Here is a 22,309-nt window from a genome sequence, read left to right on the forward strand (position 1 = left end):
AAAAAACATGAATGATGCTAATGTATTTCAACTAGGTCAATCTATAGCCAAAATGTATTTATATATTTATCCATATTCCTATATAAATATGGAGATAGGCATATGCCTATATAAATCTGGAGAATAGATTTCCCTTCGAACACATAGTTGAGCGGTGCATTGTGTCGCTTAAATAGGTTGGTGTCAAAAATCGGTTGGAAACTGTTTTTAAAACACTGTCAGTAGCACGTATCGGGTTAGGTTTGGCTCCCCGGTGTTCACCTTTTAGTGCAATTTGCATTTACACTCTTCAAGTACAGTAGATCAGCCCACAAAGAGTAAATGCGTGAACACATCGACATGATCTCTATTTAGCGCTTTACAGAGTATAAACGTTACTACAAAGTTGAATCAGTGCAATGTAATAAATAAGTTAACAAACGTGGAATCCACGCTTGCCATTGGAGTCCTTAAAAGACAAACAAATAAAAAATCTGCCCACTCTTGTAAATCATGAAACGGATGTGGCGTGAGGAGCTGTCCATCCCGGGTTTATCTTGGTTCAATCTTTCCACATCGCACATTGTCCCTTCGGTAACTCTCTCCATGTGCTACACATAAGCAGAGTCACTGGATTGAGTACGACCGAAATTAGGCACACTCATTCGGGGCAAGTCCTTATTTCTGATTTCATAAATGGACTTCCGCCTCGCCTGCACTCCTCGCACGGCCGTTTTAATTTTCTTCCACCCCAAATGATTGAGTTCTGCCAGATTCAGCAACACACAAAAGCCACTGACCGCGAACATGAAGACTAGAAACACCGTCTTCTCTGTTGGTCTGGAAACATAGCACTCGACATCTTTTATGCATGGGTATCGATCACATTCGTACACCGACGGGACGTTGAATCCATACAAGAAATATTGACCCACTAAAAACCCTATTTCCAGCGCGTTTCTGAAAACCACTTGAATTATGTAAAATCTCGAGATACCCTCTTGCCGACTCTTTTTAGACTTCCCAGTAGTTCTCATGGCTGAATTGGGGATCTCTTTGACTTCCAAACAGTCGGGTTCGGCTTCTTTCGTGGAGTTCTCTGTGTTCTGAAGTACTCCATTCACAATGGTGTTTTTAATATTTTTGCTGTCATCTCGTTTCATTGAATCTTGATCCTTATCCAGGGACAGAAAGACGGTGGAGTACCGTCGCTCCTTCTGTTTCGCTGACTGATGCACCGAGTATGTGATAAAACAAAGACTCGGGGTGCAAACCATTATGATCTGGAAAACCCAAAATCTAATGTGTGAAATTGGGAATGCCTTGTCGTAGCAAGCCTGGTTGCAACCAGGTTGTAAGGTATTACAAACAAACATGGTTTGCTCGTCATCATAGACCGTCTCTCCAACTATTGCTACGATTAGAATCCGGAAGATCACCACCACAGTTAGTAGGATCCTAAAAAACAAACAAACAAACAAACAAACAATGTATGAATATAAAGTCTGTAAATTATGTACAGTGGCGCTCTAAACAGGCGTGTGTTTGGGAGCTGTCCAGTGCTGAAAGCGAACGCTCTTTGCTGGGATCACGCTTTGCTGGAGGTTGGGATGCTATGTGTATTATGTTTTGTTGTCATTTGTGTCAGTACGCCATTGTTGTATATTTTGTGTACTCTAAAGTATTTACTAATTGGCATTCATCTGTATTTGTGTTTTTAAATGTTTTGCCATCGTTTGTTTGGTAATGTAAGTGGAGCAGGTCTCTGCTTCTCAGTTAGTACATGGCACAGCGACCCATCTATCCCCAACAACAGCCATTAAAACAGGCAAATCTGTAGTTATTGCAAATACAGTTTACATTTTGACCTTACCTTCCTATCATAGTAGAGTGCTGCTGGACAGCAGCCTCCAGGAGCCTCTCTAGTATGGTCCATTCCCCCATTGTTGTTCATCCGGAGGAGGCGAGAGTCCACGGCACTCTGCACGAACTCCTGCCGAATATGTGGAAAATATTTCCTCGGGTTTTTGGTCGTTGTCACTCTCCAGAGGCTCCGAGGTTATCTGACAAATGCATTGATCACGAGCCCGCAGCTGTCCTGCCCTCTTCTCTCGCGCGTCGTGCAATAGTGTTCTGTGCGTCTGCCCGAGCGCTCGCGCGACACTATCGCTTTCTCGTTGTCTTGGGGAGTCCGAAAGGCTGATTACTATAAACCCTCCTATTTTCGATTTTAAGATTAGACTGATTGGTCGCGCACTGTGTCTGGATGGAAGGAGGTTGGATTTAATGTCTTGCCAGCGTTAATCCGCCTTTAAGTAGTCCCCTCTCTGCGTCACGTGCAGACAGGTTGGCGGAGCGCGGCCAAAATACCAGGTTTTCTCATTTTCAATATTCGACGAATGGAACCCGGGGCCGGCGTGCAAGATTGATCTGTGATAAAATGATTGGTGATAAACTCAATGCACCGGGGTTGTTTCAAGTTTACAGCGCATCAAAATTACTGAGCCAGACCGAATTGTGTCTGGTGCGCGCGCTCAGGGTCATAGAGGTAGAGAGGGAGAGGGATAAAGGTAGAGCGGGAGAGAGGTTGAAAATGCGCTGTGCCCTGAGCCCGCAGGTCAAGATATGGCGCCATGATTTTTTTCGGAGCCCCTTTTAAGGCAAACACTTGTTGCTTTTTTACTGTATTCGTGACAATACAGTCCCCTGTAGCTAAGTTGGTAGAGCATGGCGCTTGCAACGCCAGGGTTGTGGGTTCGTTTCCCACGGGGGGCCAGTATGAAAATGTATGCACTCACTAACTGTAAGTAGCTCTGGATAAGAGCGTCTGCTAAATGACTAAAATGTCAAATGTAATCCTAGTAAAAATTCCCTATCTTAAGTCAGTTAGGATCACCACTTTATTTTAAGAATGTGAAATGTCAGAATAATAGTAGAGAGAATGATTTATTTAAGCTTTTATTTCTTTCATCACATTCCCAGTGGGTCAGAAGTTTACATACACTCAATTAGTATTTGGTAGCATTGCCTTTAAATTGTTTAACGCTTTGGGTAGCCTTCCACAAGCTTCCCACAATAAGTTGGGTGAATTTTGGCCCATTCCTCCTGACAGAGCTGGTGTAACTGAGTCAGGTTTGTAGGCCTCCTCGCTTGCACACGCTTTTTCAGTTCTGCCCACACATTTTCTATAGGATTGAGGTCAGGGATTTGTGATGGCCACTCCAATACCTTGACTTTGTTGTCCTTAAGCCATTTTGCCACAACTTTGGAAGTATGCTTGGGGTCATTGTCCATTTGGAAGACCCATTTGCGACCAAGCTTTAACTTCCTGACTGATGTCTTGAGATGTTGCTTCAATATATCCACATAATTTTCCTTCCTCATGATGCCATGTATTTTGTGAAGTGCAACAGTTCCTCCTGCAGCAAAGCACCCCCACAGCATGATGCTGCCACCTCCATGCTTCACGGTTGGGATGGTGTTCTTCGGCTTGCAAGCAACCCCCTTTTTCCTCCAAACATAACGATGGTCATAATGGCCAAACAGTCCCCATGTGCAGTTGAAAACTGAAGTCTGGCTTTTCTATGGCGGTTTTGGAGCAGTGGCTTCTTCCTTGCTGAGCGGCCTTTCAGGTTATGTCAATATAGGACTCGTTTTACTGTGGATATAGATACTTTTGTACCTGTTTCCTCCAGCATCTTCACAAGGTCCTTAGCTGTTGTTCTGGGATTTATTTGCACTTTTCGCACCAAAGTACGTTCATCTCTAGGAGACAGAACGCGTCTCCTTCCTGAGCGGTATGATGGCTGCGTGGTCCCATGGTGTTTATACTTGCGTACTATTGTTTGTACAGATGAACATGGTACCTTCAGGCATTTGGAAATTGCTCCCAAGGATGAACCAGACTTGTGGAGGTCTACCATTTTTTTTCCTGAGGTCTTGGCTGATTTATTTTGATTTTCCCATGATATCAAGCAAAGAGGCACTGAGTTTGAAGGTAGGCCTTGAAATACATCCACAGGTACACCTCCAATTGACTCAAATTATGTCAATTAGCCTATCAGAAGCTTCTAAAGCCATGACATCATTTTCTGGAATTTTCCAAGCTGTTTAAAGGCACAGTCAATTTAGTGTATGTAAACTTCTGACCCACTGGAATTGTGATACAGTGAATTATAAGTGAAATAATCTGTCTGTAAACAATAGATGGAAAAATGACTTGTGTCATGCACAAGGTAGATGTCCTAACCGACTTGCCAAAACTATAGTTTGTTAACAAGAATTTTGTGGAGCGGTTGAAAAACGAGTTTGAATGACTCCAACGTAAGTGTATGTAAACTTCCGACTTCAACTGTATATATATTTGTATACCGGACTGTTACATTGCTCATTCTTATAGTGATCATTCTGATATTTCTTTATTTTTTACTTTTGGATTATGTGTGCATTGTTAGTGTATTGCTAAATATTATTGCACTGTTGGAGCTATAAACGTAAGCATTTCACTGCACCTGTGGTAACATTTGCAAATCTGTGTACGCGACCAATAAACTTTGATTTGGTCTACATGATTTATAAGTGACCTCTAAAACGTATAGGTTATCTCTATAGGGGATAACTGAAGTGTACTGCAAACCACAATGAGACACAAAAAGGTGTGTTGCAAGTCCCAGGTCTCGTTTATTTATAAAGCTATACATATCCACAAATAAATTGCACTTTAGTGTAAACAAACTGGTCAATGATGACAATACAGTGGGGAGAACAAGTATTTGATACACTGCCGATTTTGCAGGTTTTCCTACTTACAAAGCATGTAGAGGTCTGTAATTTTTTATCATAGATACACTTCAACTGTGAGAGATGGAATCTAAAACAAAAATCCAGAAAATCACATTGTATGATTTTTAAGTAATTAATTTGCATTTTATTGCATGACATAAGTATTTGATCGCCTACCAACCAGTAAGAATTCCGGCTCTCACAGACCTGTTAGTTTTTCTTTAAGAAGCCCTCCTGTTCTCCACTCATTACCTGTATTAACTGCACCGGTTTGAACTCGTTACCTGTATAAAAGACACCTGTCCACACACTCAATCAAACAGACTCCAACCTCTCCACAATGGCCAAGACCAGAGAGCTGTGTAAGGACATCAGGGATACAATTGTAGACTTACACAAGGCTGGGATGGGCTACAGGACAATAGGCAAGCAGCTTGGTGAGAAGGCAACAACTGTTGGCGCTATTATTAGAAAATTGAAGAAGTTCAAGATGACGGTCAATCACCCTCGGTCTGGGGCTCCATGCAAGATCTCACCTCGTGGGCCATCAATGATCATGAGGAAGGTGAGGGATCAGCCCAGAACTACACGGCAGGACCTGGTCAATGACCTGAAGAGAGCTGGGACCACAGTCTCAAAGAAAACCATTAGTAACACACTACGCCGTCATGGATTAAAATCCTGCAGCGCACGCAATGTCCCCCTGCTCAAGCCAGCGCATGTCCAGGCCCGTCTGAAGTTTGCCAATGACCATCTGGATGATCCAGAGGAGGAATGGGAGAAGGTCATGTGGTCTAATGAGACAAAAATAGAGCTTTTTGGTCTAAACTCCACTCGCCGTGTTTGGAGGAAGAAGAAGGATGAGTACAACCCCAAGAACACCATCCCAACCGTGAAGCATGGAGGTGGAAACATCATTCTTTGTGGATGCTTTTCTGCAAAGGGGACAGGACGACTGCACTATATTGAGAGGAGGATGGATGGGGCCATGTATCGCGAGATCTTGGCCAACAACCTCCTTCCCTCAGTAAGAGCATTGAAGATGGGTCGTGGCTGGGTCTTCCAGCATGACAACGACCCGAAAACACACAGCCAGGGCAACTAAGGAGTGGCTCCGTAAGAAGCATCTCAAGGTCCTGGAGTGGCCTAGCCAGGCTCCAGACCTGAACCCAATAGAAAATATTTGGAGGGAGCTGAAAGTCCGTATTGCCCAGCGACAGCCCCGAAACCTGAAGGATCTGGAGAAGGTCTGTATGGAGGAGTGGGCCAAAATCCCTGCTGCAGTGTGTGCAACCCTGGTCAAGACCTACAGGAAACGTATGATCTCTGTAATTGCAAACAAAGGTTTCTGTACCAAATATTAAGTTCTGCTTTTCTGATGTATCAAATACTTATGTCATGCAATAAAATGCAAATGAATTACTTAAAAATCATACTGTGAGAGATTCCGTTTCTCACAGTTGAAGTGTACCTATGATAAAAATTACAGACCTCTACATGCTTTGCAAGTAGGAAAACCTGCAAAATCGGCAGTGTATTAAATACTTGTTCTCCCCACTGTACATGAAAGGCTGCCTTGGCCTGGGCCTGAGCATGAGCCTAGGCCATAAATTGAGTTGAGCGCTTACGAAGCAGAGGTAACTGTGGGGTGAAGGTGGAGGAGCAGACATGATGATTAGAAGCACTTCCGGTGGACGATGGAGGGGCCGGCCTCGTCATACTCCTGCTTGCTGATCCACATCTGCTGGAAGGTGGAGAGGGAGGCCAAGATGGAGCCGCCAATCCACACAGAGTACTTCCTCTCAGGGGGAGCGATAATCTACAAACAAGTGATAATGCCATTGGTTAGTGGCCTAATAGCAGGGTGCTTTATAAAGTGAAAACCAATTTCTGTTCTTATGTGCATAAAATCTACATAATAGACAAGTCTCTCAAAAATACCTCACTTTGTGACATTTGTTGGTCCCAAAGTTTTGTGCCCCATATACCATTAAAACGTTTGAGAAATACATTGTAATAGAACATTGAAAATAAAGAGTTACCTTGATCTTCATGGTGCTAGGGGCCAAAGCGGTTATCTCCTTCTGCATACGGTCAGCAATACCAGGGTACATGGTGGTACCACCCGACAGAACGTTGTTGGCATACAGGTCCTTACGGATGTCAATGTCACACTTCATGATGCTGTTATAGGTAGTTTCGTGAATACCGGCAGATTCCATCCCTGTTTACCAAAAGACAATGATGTTATCATTCAATCTGAGCCAGCCCCTTAGGCAAAATACACTTGTTATCACTGTCAACTGTGAAAATAGTTGGGCAGATGGCCGCTAGAACGTTGGCTGCAAATAGGTGCTGAAATGGACAGCTCCTCTGCAGCAGCTGAATGCTGTTGTTATGGTAGGTATGTCAACAAGCATCTGCAGCTCGTGCTTAACATGCCAGTGTTGTATTTCAAAAGCAGCATCAATAAGTTAGTCAGCTGAGCCAGCAAACTTTGATAAACACACAGAGAGGACTATGATTTAAATGTTCTGATTCATAATGAAAGCTAGAGCTGAATATTGATTTAGTTACGCCTATCCGGATATCAGGATAATTAATTGATTCTGCTTTGTGAAAGTACCGGCAGGCCTATATGCTATGTTAGTAACAGAGTTACCCTACGTCACATAGATTACATTAACGAAGTCTAACTAATCCACAACAGTCTTACGTTTCACCATGATTAGCTCGACTTAAGATAACCGTGCGTAATACACCAACGGCTGGGGAGATCAGTAATACCCACCAATGAAGGAGGGCTGGAAGAGAGTCTCAGGGCAACGGAACCTCTCGTTACCGATGGTGATGACCTGTCCGTCGGGCAACTCGTAGCTCTTCTCCAGGGAGGAGGAGGAGGCAGCGGTGGCCATCTCATTTTCGAAGTCCAGAGCCACGTAACACAACTTCTCCTTGATGTCACGCACGATCTCACGCTCAGCTGTTGGGTTTCAAGTGTGGCATTTGATTGTTATTGAAAAATATAGTCTAACATATGTGCCATATATTTGTGCTAACATTTTTGCGGAATATCATGCTTTTCCTCATTCCTCATCTGGCTAATATTGCCCATGTCCCGTGCGTACCAGTAGTAACGAAAGAGTAGCCACGCTCGGTCAGGATCTTCATGAGGTAGTCTGTGAGGTCGCGACCAGCCAGATCTAGACGCATGATGGCATGGGGTAGAGCATAGCCCTCATAGATGGGCACGTTGTGGGTCACACCATCACCAGAGTCCAGCACAATACCTAAAAGATTGTGGTGATATATGTTAGCATTGAACACGACCTCTCAGGTGGTCATGGCTGAAGACTACTTATCTATCCATCATACCTGTGGTACGTCCAGATGCGTAAAGGGACAGCACGGCCTGGATGGCCACGTACATGGCAGGGACGTTGAAGGTCTCAAACATGATTTGGGTCATCTTCTCCCTGTTGGCCTTGGGGTTGAGGGGAGCCTCTGTGAGCAGGGTCGGGTGCTCCTCAGGGGCCACACGCAACTCGTTATAGAAGGTGTGATGCCAGATTTTCTCCATGTCATCCCAGTTAGTGATGATGCCGTGCTCGATGGGGTACTTCAGGGTCAGGATACCCCTCTTGCTCTGGGCCTCGTCACCGACGTAGGAATCTTTTTGACCCATACCGACCATGACGCCCTGAGAAAACGCAAGGATGGCTATTAATCAACATGGCATATTATATGTTAGGGCTTCTGAAGGGCCTTTAAACTTGCCGAGAAAAGGTTCCAAAGTTGTTTGTTATTGCCTGTTGTGTTACAGACAATAATAACACAACCACTTTGTATTCATTCTGTTTCTTTTGTTTCACACAGCAGCTTCAGGTGCAATACTCTACCTGGTGACGTGGGCGACCCACGATGGAGGGGAAGACAGCGCGCGGTGCATCATCTCCAGCGAAGCCAGCCTTCACCAGTCCGGAGCCGTTGTCGCACACCAAAGCGGTAGTTTCCTCGTCGTCGCACATGGTGTCAGCTCTGATGGTAACGGTACAATAACATGGTAATTTTGATTTTAGCATACACTTTTACGCTTGGACTATATGGCACAATCTTTGGTGTTGCATGCACCATGCTCCAATCAACTTAGCTATGTAAGTCGCTCTGGATAAGAGCGTCTGCTAAATGACTAAAATGTAAATGTAATGTAATGAATTACGCATGTACGGCAACTCAAATGAAAGTGTTAATACTTTATACATGCATTATATTTTATAATTATTTTTACTGAAGGTTTGTTAGTTGAATCACATCAGTTGAAATAAGGGGTGGATGCAACTATCAGACTTATTTTACATTCAGTTTTATAAAGGACCATAGTTTTGCAAGTAGCCTATTTCAGGTTGTTTTTCAGGGTGTTAATGGTTAGTGACTTTTTGTGAGTATGCTTCATACCCACGAAGTTTTAATTTGTTAATGCAGCTAAATCATCATTTGTTACGTGGCACACAATGTCCCCCTCTATTATATGTTGTATGTATACAATAACCAAATGTCAAACGCCGGAAAATAACAAATGGGCTTGAAAATCTAAAAAGAATGCAGTCGAAAAACGTTTAATTGTTGGGGGGAAAATATGTAATAATAATAATAAATAATAATATGCCATTTAGCAGACGCTTTTATCCAAAGCGACTTACAGTCATGCGTGCATACATTTTTTGTGTATGGGTGGTCCCGGGGATCGAACCCACTACCTTAGCGTTACAAGCGCCGTGCTCTACCAGCTGAGCTACAGAGGACCACATGTATATTTGACGCAGTTCCAGTTAGGGAATTACAGTTGGTTAGTTGCGGATGAGAGCATTCCATTGATAATCTTGTCAATCGGGTTAGCATAATTGTAGTCCTCCAAGGTAATTCCAAAATATTTCTCACTCTTGACTCAAGAGGAATAACTGATGTCAAACTAGCGCTACTCACCAGATCAGCACAGTGCGCTGGACCTTGAGTGTCAAGGATAAGGAGCTGTGAGGACACGCCAATTTATACTCTGACAGTGTCCGCGTGGCAGGGAGGACTACGATTGGGGCGAAGTGCGCCACCTTCTCCTTATTTGGTAGCCCTCACACCACTGACAACCGCGAGCCCATTAATGGGAGTCACGCGCGCTGCATCCATCCCCGCGGCCCATGTAGGGAGGAAGATGAGGGCAGCTAGTGCGGGTCAACCTGACAATATACACACACCTCTGTTTCCAACAGATGTCAAATACCAGTTTGGAAGACAATGACTGAAATAAACAAATCCTGTCAATTGAAATAAAGTCTTTGATTCCTTATTGTTCAAATGTGTTGAACATCTTAATTGATGTCCTGATGCTGCTCTATTGATAATATTCTGGGGAATATGTAGCAAATTCTAGAATTGATTTATTGATTGGTTAATTCATTACAAAAATGGGGAAACGTTTAATTCCAGCTGATAAATGGATATGCTACAAATTCTATTATGTATGGGATTTACAAAGAGGACTATGGAAAGAGGCCTACCAAAAGGAACGTTTCCATGTTTTGTCAAGAAGCTTGATATAGTAGTAACATTCCCAGACTATACCCACTGGGCACACCATCTCATTTCAATGTGGATAATTGGGTAATATTTGGTTGAGAATTTGATCAATGAGATTACAACCTATATTCACCCACTCAAAAAGACAGCGTAAAGTTAGTTGAATTTCCAATGTGTATGCTTTCAACTATCTAACAGCACAACCAAATTCCAATGGAAAAACAATGTCTGATTTTTGGTTTAGTTGTCACCCAAATGTCTATCACTGCGCTTTCAACCATTTAAAAGCAGTACAGTTCAAATGATACAACAGATCACTGTGCTTCATCTAATAGCACAACTAAATGACCTGGATTGCAGTTGAGATTACATTAAAAGTACATGGTGCAAGTTAGCAATGCCGTTCGAGATTCTGCACAGATAATTACAGCAATTGTGAAGATCTCCACAGACCTGATACGACCTACAGTGCCTTCGGAAAGTATTCAGACCCCTTAACGTTTTCCACATTTTCTTACGTTACAGCCTTATTCTATTTATTTTTATTAATTTTTATCCTCAGCAATCTGCACACAATACCCCATAATGACAAAGCGAAAACAGGTTTTTAGAAGTTTTTTGCAAATGTATTAAAAAAGAAAAAAAAAGAAAAATCACACATAAGTATTCAGACCCTTTGCTAGGAGAGTCGAAATTGAGCTCGGGTGCATCTTGTTTCCATTGATCATCCTTGAGATGTTTCTACAACTTGATTGGAGTCCACCTGTGGTAGATTCAATTGATTGGCCATGATTTGGAAAGGCACACACCTGTCTATATAAGGTCCCACAGTTGACAGTGCATGTCAGAGCAAAAACCAAGCCATGAGGTCGAAGGAATTGTCCGTAGAGCTCCGAGACAGGATTGTGTTGAGGCACAGATCTGGGGAAGGATACCAAAAAATGTCTGCAGCATTGAAGGTCCCCAAGAACACAGTGGCCTCCATCATTCTTAAATGGAAGAGGTTTGGAACCACCAAGACTCTTCCTAGAGCTGGTCGCCCGGCCAAACTGAACAATCGGGGGAGAAGGACCTTGGTCAGGGAGGTGACCAAGAACCCGATGGTCACTCTGACAGTGCTCTAGAGTTCCTCTGTGGAGATGGGAGAACCTTCCAGAAGGACAACCATCTCTGCAGCACTCCACCAATCAGGCCTTTATGGTAGAGTGGCCAGACGGAAGCCACTCCACAGTAAAAGGCACATGACAGCCCGCTTGGAGTTTGCCAAAAGGCACCTAAAGACTCTCAGACCATGAGAAACAAGATTCTCTGGTCTGATGAAACCAAGATTAAACTCTTTGGACTGAATGTCCAGCATCACGTCTGGAGGAAACCTGGCACCGCCCCTACGGTGAAGCATGGTGTTGGCAGCATCATGCTGTGGGATTGTTTTTCAGCAGCAGGGACTGGGAGACTAGTCAGGATCGAGACAAAGATGAACTGAGCAAAGTACAGCGAGATCCTTGATGAGAACCTGCTCCAGAGTGCTCAGGACCTCAGACTGGGGCAATGGTTCACCTTCCAACAGGACAACGACCCTAAGCACACAGCCAAGACAACACAGGAGTGGCTTCAGGACAAGTCTCTGAATGTCCTTGAGTGGCCCAGCCAGAGCCCAGACTTGAACCCAATCGAACATCTCTGGAGAGACCTGAAAATAGCTGTGCAGCAACGCTCCCCATCCAACCTGACAGAGCTTGAGGATCTGCAGAGAAGAATGGGAGAAACTCCCCAAATACAGGTGTGCCAAGCTTGTAGCGTCATACCCAAGAAGACTCCAGGCTGCAATTGCTGTCAAAGGTGCTTCAACAAAGTACTGAATAGTTATGTAAATGTAATATTTCAGTTTTTTTATTATTTACTTTAGGTTATTTATTGTATTTCGAAAGTAATATTTAATTGTGTTTGGTCGATAATGCAACCAAATATCAACATTTATAGGATATGTAACTAGTGCTTGGACAGTTCCATCTGTGCCACTGACTTTGTCTGGCTTTAATTCCAGTTTGTTCACTAATTAATAATTGATACAGTATATATAATGTAAATAGGATGTAACTTACAATGTATGATATTAATCCAGTTTAAAAATAATAAAGATAGCCTAACTATAATAAAAAAGTAACAAAACAAGTAACAAAACAAGAAATGATGCAAACAACGAATTGTATCTCATGAAAGAGAAAATAAACTGAGAAAGATGTTATCTTGTTTTAAACAACAACAAGTTACCAAAGGGTAGCTGTAGATAGATCAATTCTCCTTCAAAACAACAGTTTATGTTGATGACTTCAAATCCAATGTGTTTTCCATGTAGATTCCACGTCACAATACGTTGACAAATGACTTTGAAACACGTTGATTCAACCAGTTTGTGCCCAGTTGGTAGCCATTCAGACGGCGATGGGATGAACAGTGGAGCAGCAAATGGGGAGACAACTTGTGCCACACAGCTGGCAATAGCAGCTGCTTGTCACTATTATGAATAGAAATTCCAAAGCTGACCATTCTGGATTCTCTTTAAGCAGAGGAGTAAGGTCATTGAGGCAGTTTGAAGCAACGGCAAGAAATTGTTGTGAAATATATGATTCAGTTGAACCTGTTTTCTTTGTATAGGCCTATATGGCCTGTCTAGTTTATGCCTGTTTCCAAAATAAATTATATATTTAGTGTTCACATCATTTCAGAAAATTCAAGTACTTTAACTGTCATATCTAATGAAGAGGTATTGCAACTGTGGAACCAGGGCCGGTTCCAGGCATAAGCAACATAAGCGGTCGCTTAGGGCCCCTGGCCGCTAGGGGGCCCCGACCCCAAAAAAATCTAATACAAATTATATATATCATTCTTTTAGGAACTCACTCAGGGTCTCAACTCACTATTGAGAGCAAGAATAGTAGAAAACACCAGGTGCAATTTCGAAATTTGGTTGTGTTTCTCTTATTATGTCAGTCACTGACAGTCACTCAATTAGCCATGTCAGCTAACAAGTTTTAGATTGGCAGTTAGTCTAGCCAGCTATCTAAACTTGTAGTAAACAGGCACACAGGGGCCCTGATCTCCAGGGGGCCCCCATTGATTTTCATAGTCATTCTCACTCAGATATCATATTAACATGGCATAAGTCATTACAAAATGTATAGAATTGCAGGAAATTACCTTTAAAACTGCGAACATTTCTCTCCACCCAATGGCTAAATTGGTAGAATTGCAGGAAATTCACTGTAAAACTAGAGAAAAAAAATCTCTACCCCTGGTAAAATGAGTAGAATTGCATAAAATGTGTTATAAAATTGCAACGTTTTCTCTCCACTCCATGGCAAAATGTGTAGAATTTCAAAAACAATTGCTGTAACAGTGCAATACAGCCATTTTTATCTCAATATCAAATCATTTCTGGTAACAATTTAGTACCTTACTGTGATTGTTTTCAATTAAAATGGTCAAAAAGAAACTTAAATAGCTTTTTAGCAAAGATAAATTACTCAAGCAAGAATTTAGCTAGGATTGTTTGGGAGTAGTCTGAGTGGGGATGGGAAAACTGAAAAATAGCTGTTATTGGCAGAGAGGTTTGGTCTATTAACAAATTTACCGCATGGTGATGTCACCATGGAAGGCCAAAACTCCATCTCACCATCCAATCTTTTTAAACAGCCCTTACACTAAAAGTGCATTATCATCATGTTCACAATTTCACAGTATTATTCCAACTTCTTAGTGTGGAAATATATATAAAACACAGGAAAATCACGTTTTTGACTGCACAGTGACTTTAAAACTGCAACATTTTCTGTACTCCCCATGGCAAAATGTGTAGAATTGCAGGAAATTAACTTTAAAACCAAAATGTTCTACAAAATTACTAAATTCTCTCTGCCGTCAAGAGTGGGACCACTAAAATATTTTCCCCGCAAGATGGGGGGCCCCGAAACAAATCTCGCTTAGGATCTCCAAAAGGCAAGGGCCGGCCCTGTGTGGAACTCATACATTTGGGTGATTTGTTTTGCATAAATCAATAACCATGGCCATAACCATAATGCATTATTTAATGTTAATGAGTAAATCGTTTTCTAAAATAGGCATTTTGTTTATTATTGATAGCTATGATATAATGGCTATATGCCAATATAGACTATAACATTTGCATAATGTTGTACTTATTCAGTCAGCAATTTCAATAATGTATTTGTCATTTACAGTGAGGGAAAAAAGTACTTGATCCCCTGCTGATTTTGTACGTTTGCCCACTGACAAATAAATGATCAGTCTATGACTTTAATGGTAGGTTTATTTGAACAGTGAGAGACAGAATAACAACAAAAAAATCCAGAAAAACGCATGTTAAAAATGTTATAAATTGATTTGCATTTTAATGAGGGAAATAAGTATTTGACCCCCTCTCAATCAGAAAGATTTCTGGCTCCCAGGTGTCTTTTATACAGGTAACGAGCTGAGTGTAGGAGCACACTCTTAAAGGGAGTGCTCCTAATCTCAGCTTGTTACCTGTATAAAAGACACCTGTCCACAGAAGCAATCAATCAATCAGATTCCAAACTCTCCACCATGGCCAAGACCAAAGAGCTCTCCAAGGATGTCAGGGACAAGATTGTAGACCTACACAAGGCTGGAATGGGCTACAAGACCATCGCCAAGCAGCTTGGTGAGAAGTTGACAACAGTTGGTGCGATTATTTGCAAATGGAAGAAACACAAAATAACTGTCAATCTCCCTCGGCCTGGGGCTCCATGCAAGATCTCACCTCGTGGAGTTGCAATGATCATGAGAACGGTGAGGAATCAGCCCAGAACTACACGGGAGGATCTTGTCAATGATCTCAAGGCAGCTGGGACCATAGTCACCAAGAAAACATTTGGTAACACACCACGCCGTGAAGGACTGAAATCCTGCAGCGCCCGCAAGGTCCCCCTGCTCAAGAAAGCACATATACAGGCCCGTCTGAAGTTTGCCAATGAACATCTGAATGATTCAGAGGAGAACTGGGTGAAAGTGTTGTGGTCAGATGAGACCAAAATCAAGCTCTTTGGCATCAACTCAACTTGCCGTGTTTGGAGGAGGAGGAATGCTGCCTATGACCCCAAGAACATCATCCCCACTGTCAAACATGGAGGTGGAAACATTATGCTTTGGGGGTGTTTTTCTGCTAAGGGGACAGGCAACTTCACTGCATCAAAGGGACGATGGACGGGGCCATGTACCGTCAAATCTTGGGTGAGAACCTCCTTCCCTCAGCCAGGGCATTGAAAATGGGTCGTGGATGGGTATTCCAGCATGACAATGACCCAAAACACACGGCCAAGGCAACAAAGGAGTGGCTCAAGAAGAAGCACATTAAGGTCCTGGAGTTGCCTAGCCAGTCTCCAGACCTTAATCCCATAGAAAATCTGTGGAGGGAGCTGAAGGTTTGAGTTGCCAAACGTCAGCCTCGAAACCTTAATGATTTGGAGAAGATCTGCAAAGAGGAGTGGAACAAAATCCCTCCTGAGATGTGTGCAAACTTGGTGGCCAACTACAAGAAACGTCTGACCTCTGTGATTGCCAACAAGGGTTTTGCCACCAAGTACTAAGTCATGTTTTGCAGAGGGGTCAAATACTTATTTACCTCATTAAAATGCTAATCAATTTATAACATTTTTGACATGCGTTTTTCTGGATTTTTTTGTTGTTATTCTGTCTCTCACTGTTCAAATAAACCTACCGTTAAAATTATAGACTGATCATGTTTTTGTTACTGGGCAAACATACAAAATCAGCAGGGGATCAAATACTTTTTTCCCTCACTGTATATTTGAGGGAGATGTATTGATGATTCAGTTACCTTGGCAGCAAATACATTTGTGGTGCCTTTGAATTGCCAAATTATAATTACACATCAGAATATAATAAAATATATTTTAATGACTACCAGTTCTTGTGTGTGCGTGTGTGTGTTGAACTATGATTTATTTTATTCTTCAATGATTAAAGGACAAGACATTACAGATTATACTGCCGGTGCTCTTGAAACAGAGAAAGAGAAAGAGCAAGTTGGTCTAAAATAACACAGGCTAAGAGCATTGGACGGGTCAACCACAAGCAAGAAAGACAAAAGGGCACAACGAGCCATGAATCATATGCTGCTGTCACCCGACCCCAAGCCATAACCGCCTCCTTGTGACTCTTTGTTTTTACATTACGTAATGACTGCTAGCCTAGGCCTGCTTTCCTCATCATTCTGCCCGTTTTCAAAAATGGTGTATGTATATGTGAACTATAGGTTTAATGACCGATGGTGCAGGTTTACAAAGTATGAAGCACGTCAAGCTTTGAGCATTGAACACGCTTTATGGAAATGAGTGAAGAATTATACAATGCATTATTGGTCTGATTTTCTTTTCCTTGACAACCTGCTTTTCTCTTACTTGATGAATATGGATGCTGTTGTAGGCATGTCAGCTCTTTCATAATTAATAAATAGGCCTTGTTTTGGTGGACTGCGTAGGGGTTAGGATCTAATAATAAATCGGTGGGTGCTTATAGTTGTCCTATTTCACACGTGTATTAATATGCATATGTGAATTGGTCATATCCCAACTTTCCCTGAGACACCCTTGGAGAGTGGGGTCATGGCCAGGATCTGCCATTATCATCCTGGAGAAATGAGGGTTAAGTGCCTTGCACATCCACAGATGTTCACCTTGTTGGCTCAGGGATTTGAACTAGTGGCCTTTAGGTTTCTGGCCCAACGCTTTAACCACTGGGCTACCTGCAGCCCTGCCAAGCTGTCGATCCTTCTATCGATCTAAGATCATAACATCATCAAAGCAAAACAAAAGCATATTTCTTTTTTCGTTATATACAAATATGAACTTTGCAACAAAAGCTAATCAGTTACTCATTTTAGTCAGTGTTCTAAAATATTTTCTGCGGAGAGAAGGGTATAACAACACACAAAATGTTGCGAGGATTGTACAAGCGGAGCACCCAAGGGTGTGAAAGATTCATGGCGGTGCCAGGGTGAGTGGAAGAGACACTTTGGAAGCAGCTCAAATATTCACATACTGAGATTTCCACATTAGCAGTAGTCATTGAGGCTAAATAAACATGACACTATCATATTTCCTGCGTCATCTCCTTAATCATACACCACAAAGAAGAAACAATAAAAAACTTTAGGACTGAAACCACAATCATAGGGGCAAAGCTGTTGAGCAAAAGTGAGTTGATTTGATTTTCATTGGGAATAACAAATAATTATAAACAAATGTAAAGGCCCCAATTCACACCCCTGAGGGACACCGTTTGCCTAATGCTAGTCTTTACATGTGCATTTTCAATAGATTGAGCAGGACTGGTTTCATAAGATGCAGCTCACTGTGTTTCAGTGCTTTAACAGTTAATCAAAACTGGTTCAATACATATGATATTGAAGCATTTTGTCCTTTCCCACACTATGCCCTGTGGCGAACGTTAGGGGACATTTTGAGGTCACATCAGAAAGGGGTCGAAAGTATTTAAACACATTGCACAGTGACATTTCTGTGGAATGCTTGCACATCAACTCTTAACTGAGAAACAACTGGATTGTCTTGAACATGCTTCAGGTCTTCTCTCCTGGAGAAGGTATTGGGTGCACCCAATTCAGTGAACAACACACTCTGGATGATTCCAATACACATTTATGTGGAAATTAAATGAATGACTTTGCATACATAGGCAGAACACTGACTAAAATGAGTAACTGATTAGCTTTCGGTGCAAAGTTCATATTTGTATGTAACGAATAAAAAAATCTGCATTTTTTTTGCTTTGATGATGTTATGATCTTGGATCGATAGAAGGATCGACAGCTTGGCAGGGCTGCAGGTAGCCCAGTGGTTAAAGCGTTGGGCCAGAAACCTAAAGGGCACAAGTTCAAATCCCTGAGCCAACAAGGTGAACATCTGTGGATGTGCAAGGCACTTAACCCTCATTTCTCCAGGATGATAATGGCAGATCCTGGCCATGACCCCACTCTCCAAGGGTGTCTCAGGGAAAGTTGGGATATGACCAATTCACATATGCATATTAATACACGTGTGAAATAGGACAACTATAAGCACCCACCAATTTATTATTAGATCCTAACCCCTACGCAGTCCACCAAAACAAGGCCTATTTATTAATTATGAAAGAGCTGACATGCCTACAACAGCATCCATATTCATAAAGTAAGAGAAAAGCAGGTTGTCAAGGAAAAGAAAATCAGACCAATAATGTATTGTATAATTCTTCACTCATTTCCATAAAGCGTGTTCAATGCTCACAGCTTGACGTGCTTCATACTTTGTAAACCTGCACCATCGGTCATTAAACCTATAGTTCACATACACTTCTGCATGTATTATAATGGACAGTGACATGTGAGTCAGTTGCCCAAAGCTTCAGCAGAAGTCAGAGGCAGATTTAGCCCTTTGGTTAAAGAGACTGACAGAATAGCAAGATATGGGACAACACGCATAGGAAGGGAAAGCAAGGAAAAAAATCATCCTGCCTGGGAAGAACTGTATTAATGCCAAGCAAAACACCCTTTGGGTTGGAAACACACACACACACACACACCAGTGGAGGCTGCTGAGGGGAGGACGGCTCACAATAATGTCTGGAACGGAGCAAATGGAATGGCATCAAACACATGGAAAACGTGTTTGTTGTATTTGATACCACTCCACTAATCCCGCTCCAGCCATTACCACGAGCCCATCCTCCTCAATTAAGGTGCCACCAACCTCCTGTGACCCACACCCACCAACTCTGTCTTCACACAGACACCAACACAAATTCTCAAACAAACATACTGTACACAATACAACACAGGTTCCCAACATACATAATTACAGTATAAAGACAGCCATCAGCACAAGCAAACCCCATACGTCATTTTTGTTGCACTGTGTTTGTATGATCTTGTTGGTTTAATGAACAGACACAGGTTACCATACCACCCACTCTCCTCTCCTCTCCCTTTGGAAGGTGGCAAACCTTGACATTCCCTGAGTTAGCAGTACAGGAGTATCCCTCCTTGCCGTGTGTGTTTGTACTGTGTGTGTGAGGGTGAAATTACAAAGCAGTATGGGGTTAATTGGATGCTGAGCCCCACATATCCTTTCTCTGAGCCCCCCCAGAGCCTTTTTCCATCCCCAATCTCACACCCAAATAAAATACTCACTAGCCCTGCCGAATCTCTTCCCTCTCTCTTGCTTTCCCTTCTCTCACCCTCTCTCCCTCTTCCACTTTCCTATCTTTCTCCCTTGCGCTCTACTCCCGCTCCTTCCCTCTACCCTATTTATCTTCCTCTCTCTCACGTGCAGCCTCTCAGCTGTCGACTTCCCTGCCTAGGCTGCTCCAGCCAACCAACAAACTTGAAATTTAAATCAGGCAATTTTTGGCAGAGATGTTTTCTGCCCCCAGGACATTTGGAGCAGAGTTGGGCAGATTAAAAGCTACCTAACTTGGTCTTATATGGCACTCACTAAGATTTTGGGAAGCGTCCATCTTTTTTCAAATAAATGTAAAATGTATTTACATTTAAAAAGCATGAGAGAGTTATTTTCACAGTGTGTATCAGTCAATAGTGAGAACGAGAAAAATGAGGTTAAATAGTGCTTTGGATTTGAATAGTTTAATCTTCAAATGCATAGCTCCCCTGGATTTGGTAACGGCATAGGCTACACTCAGCAGTGTTTTGGATAAATCCTAAAAGGGAATTGTAAAGTATTGAAACCTGGGCTATATTTTGAAGGCATTGTGTCAATCAAAACAAGACAGGAAATCATTTTTAGGAGAAAAAGTATGCAAGCACCTCATCTAGCACAACAGAGGAGCTTAAGGAATGTACCAAGCTTTTGTAGTACTTATGCCTGCATAGTCCACTCTGTTTAAATTGGACTTTTACAGCACTGCAATACATTAGAATTCTTCTTCCTTCAGTGTGCATTTACTCTTGCTTTTATTCTCAAAGGGGAACATTTCCATGATGAATGGTTTGAACATAACTCAAGTTTCCCCACAAGTTAACTTTCTGCTAGATGTGCTTGGGAAATTGGAATATTCCACTATCTATTGCCTCTGACCTTGTGTTCTCTGTACATTTCCCTTTGAACTGGAATTATTTTTCAAGTTTCACCTCTTCCATGTCTCAACCACTGATCTGTGCTATAAGGAAAGTTCCATATCACATAGTTTGAGAAAGAAGAACGATCATTGAAAGGTGACACAGGGTAATTTGAAACTGCCAATATTAAATTAGAAGTGGCAATCTATCATATTTTTTAGTGGGTTATGCTCATTCTAACATACGATCCTCAGAGTACCTGAAATTCACATCACCTAGTCATTCTCAATTTCTGCGTTGTGCGGTAAGGGTCAAAGTTGAACTTTTATGATTGCTGATAGAGCCATAAATCTCAGCACTTTATTGAGGGAGAGCCTAGAAGAGTATTTCACATTCACTGTGCATCAAAAAGTGTTATAGGACTACACCAATTTTCATCATCTAAAAATTCACACAAAAGCCTTCCCTATAAGCAAGGAAACGCTGACGAGTTGACACTTATTTGGCATGAATTCCAAATTACTGCATATGGTCATCTCTACAGTCTCATCTTGTATAGTCAAACACAAATAACTGAAACTTCATTTTGTGGAGGAGGTAGTTATCTCTAAGGTTAGAGAAGCAGACAAGTAGTTGGAATTCCACAATATATCTATTTTCTCTGTGGAGAAATAGAAAGCTTGCAAAGTTGCAAGAGTGCAACTTAAATATTCTACATCATTCAAACGTTTTCTGAGGATTGACAATGCATGGAGATATTCCTATGCAAAAAATTGGAGGCAGACAGAAATGGTATTTTCTGTCTAATGACAATTCAATCTATAAACACGTTAGGCAAGTTCAAAATAATTTAATTGCATTATAAATTTAAATCATAAAAATTAAGTCAGAACTGCTCTATTGTTAAAGTTAAGCTGTTGAACATTCTTATCTGGCCTGTGCAGGGTGAATTAAAAACAGCAAATACAGGTAATGAATTCAAAGTATTTGTATTTCAAGTTGTAGTGTAGACAAACCCAAACAAAAAAGAACATCTACTGTTATGACACGTTGATAGAGTGAGCATTATTATTTTGTTAAAAGTTTAGTAAGTGCAAGTTTTCCTAGTGTTTGGCTGACTTTGGAGTGTGAGATATTAACACCTCAATAACGTGACAAGACAAACAATAACACAATGGCCTTTGGCATGAACAGCAACTGTTACACTGACTATTCCTCTGTGCAAGAAACGTCTAGCCGTTTCCACTGCGACAGGACGAGAACCAGCAGTCACTACCAGGACCAGCATCTGGTCCGGTCTGGTCTCAGCACACTGCCTTGCTGTGTCTCATGTTCTGGGCGCAGGTCCGACCCAGGTTGGCCCCCTCCAGGAGCAGGTCTGACAGGCGGTCCAGGCCCACACAGGTGGTGAGGGGGGTGATGAGGCCATAGAGACCCCCCAGTAAAATACTGATTGGCCAGGCTATGATTAGCAAAATCACCAGCCACACAATGCTCCAGAAACACGACCCACAACTGGTCATCCTAGTCTGGGAGAAAGGGAGGAGAAAGGGAAAGGCATTTAAATGTTTCAGTCAGTTAACAAATCAATCATGAATATAGATAATAGACAACGTGCGTCACACAGATAGAATTTGCTGAGTTGACAGAAATAATAAATATTGTTAGGCAACTTTTTGCCTATTGTATTGATCTCTCATCAAAAAGAATAAACAGTAATGTTTATATTGCCAGAGCTGTTCCCCTCCCCATGTGATTAGAGTGGATTAATATTACTTCAGATCATTAGATTTACAAAATCCTACCATCTATACATCTCCCATACAAATATCAATTGAGGTAAATCAT

At 41.9% G+C, this 22,309-nt stretch overlaps 2 protein-coding genes across 4 annotated transcripts; both read right to left on the reverse strand.

The window, feature by feature from the left end:
• Positions 1 to 590: 590 nt before the first annotated feature.
• On the reverse strand, positions 591 to 1,923 carry LOC311102731 (gap junction delta-2 protein-like; the record flags this gene model as incomplete). The annotated part of the gene is made up of 2 exons (XM_084144106.1): positions 591 to 1,437; positions 1,853 to 1,923. The coding sequence occupies 2 exons, from the start codon at positions 1,921 to 1,923 to the stop codon at positions 591 to 593; spliced, it is 918 nt and encodes a 305-aa protein (XP_084000232.1).
• A 4,513-nt stretch (positions 1,924 to 6,436) lies between these two features.
• Positions 6,437 to 8,789, reverse strand: LOC311102345 (actin, alpha cardiac muscle 1; the record flags this gene model as incomplete). Of its 3 annotated transcripts, none has more annotated exons than XM_084143657.1 (6): positions 6,437 to 6,580; positions 6,804 to 6,985; positions 7,553 to 7,744; positions 7,890 to 8,051; positions 8,137 to 8,332; positions 8,661 to 8,789. In XM_084143657.1, 6 exons carry the CDS (start codon positions 8,787 to 8,789, stop codon positions 6,437 to 6,439), a joined length of 1,005 nt encoding a protein of 334 aa, XP_083999783.1. The 3 variants fall into 3 exon arrangements, with proteins under 3 accessions (XP_083999783.1, XP_083999782.1, XP_083999784.1); XM_084143656.1 differs by having other exon boundaries at positions 8,137 to 8,461; XM_084143658.1 differs by lacking the exon at positions 7,553 to 7,744 and having other exon boundaries at positions 8,137 to 8,461; positions 8,661 to 8,762.
• Between the last annotated feature and the right edge of the window lie 13,520 nt (positions 8,790 to 22,309).

The sequence above is a fragment of the Coregonus lavaretus genome, assembly GCF_964263955.1.
Source record: "Coregonus lavaretus genome assembly, chromosome: 27".
NCBI lineage: Eukaryota > Metazoa > Chordata > Actinopteri > Salmoniformes > Salmonidae > Coregonus > Coregonus lavaretus.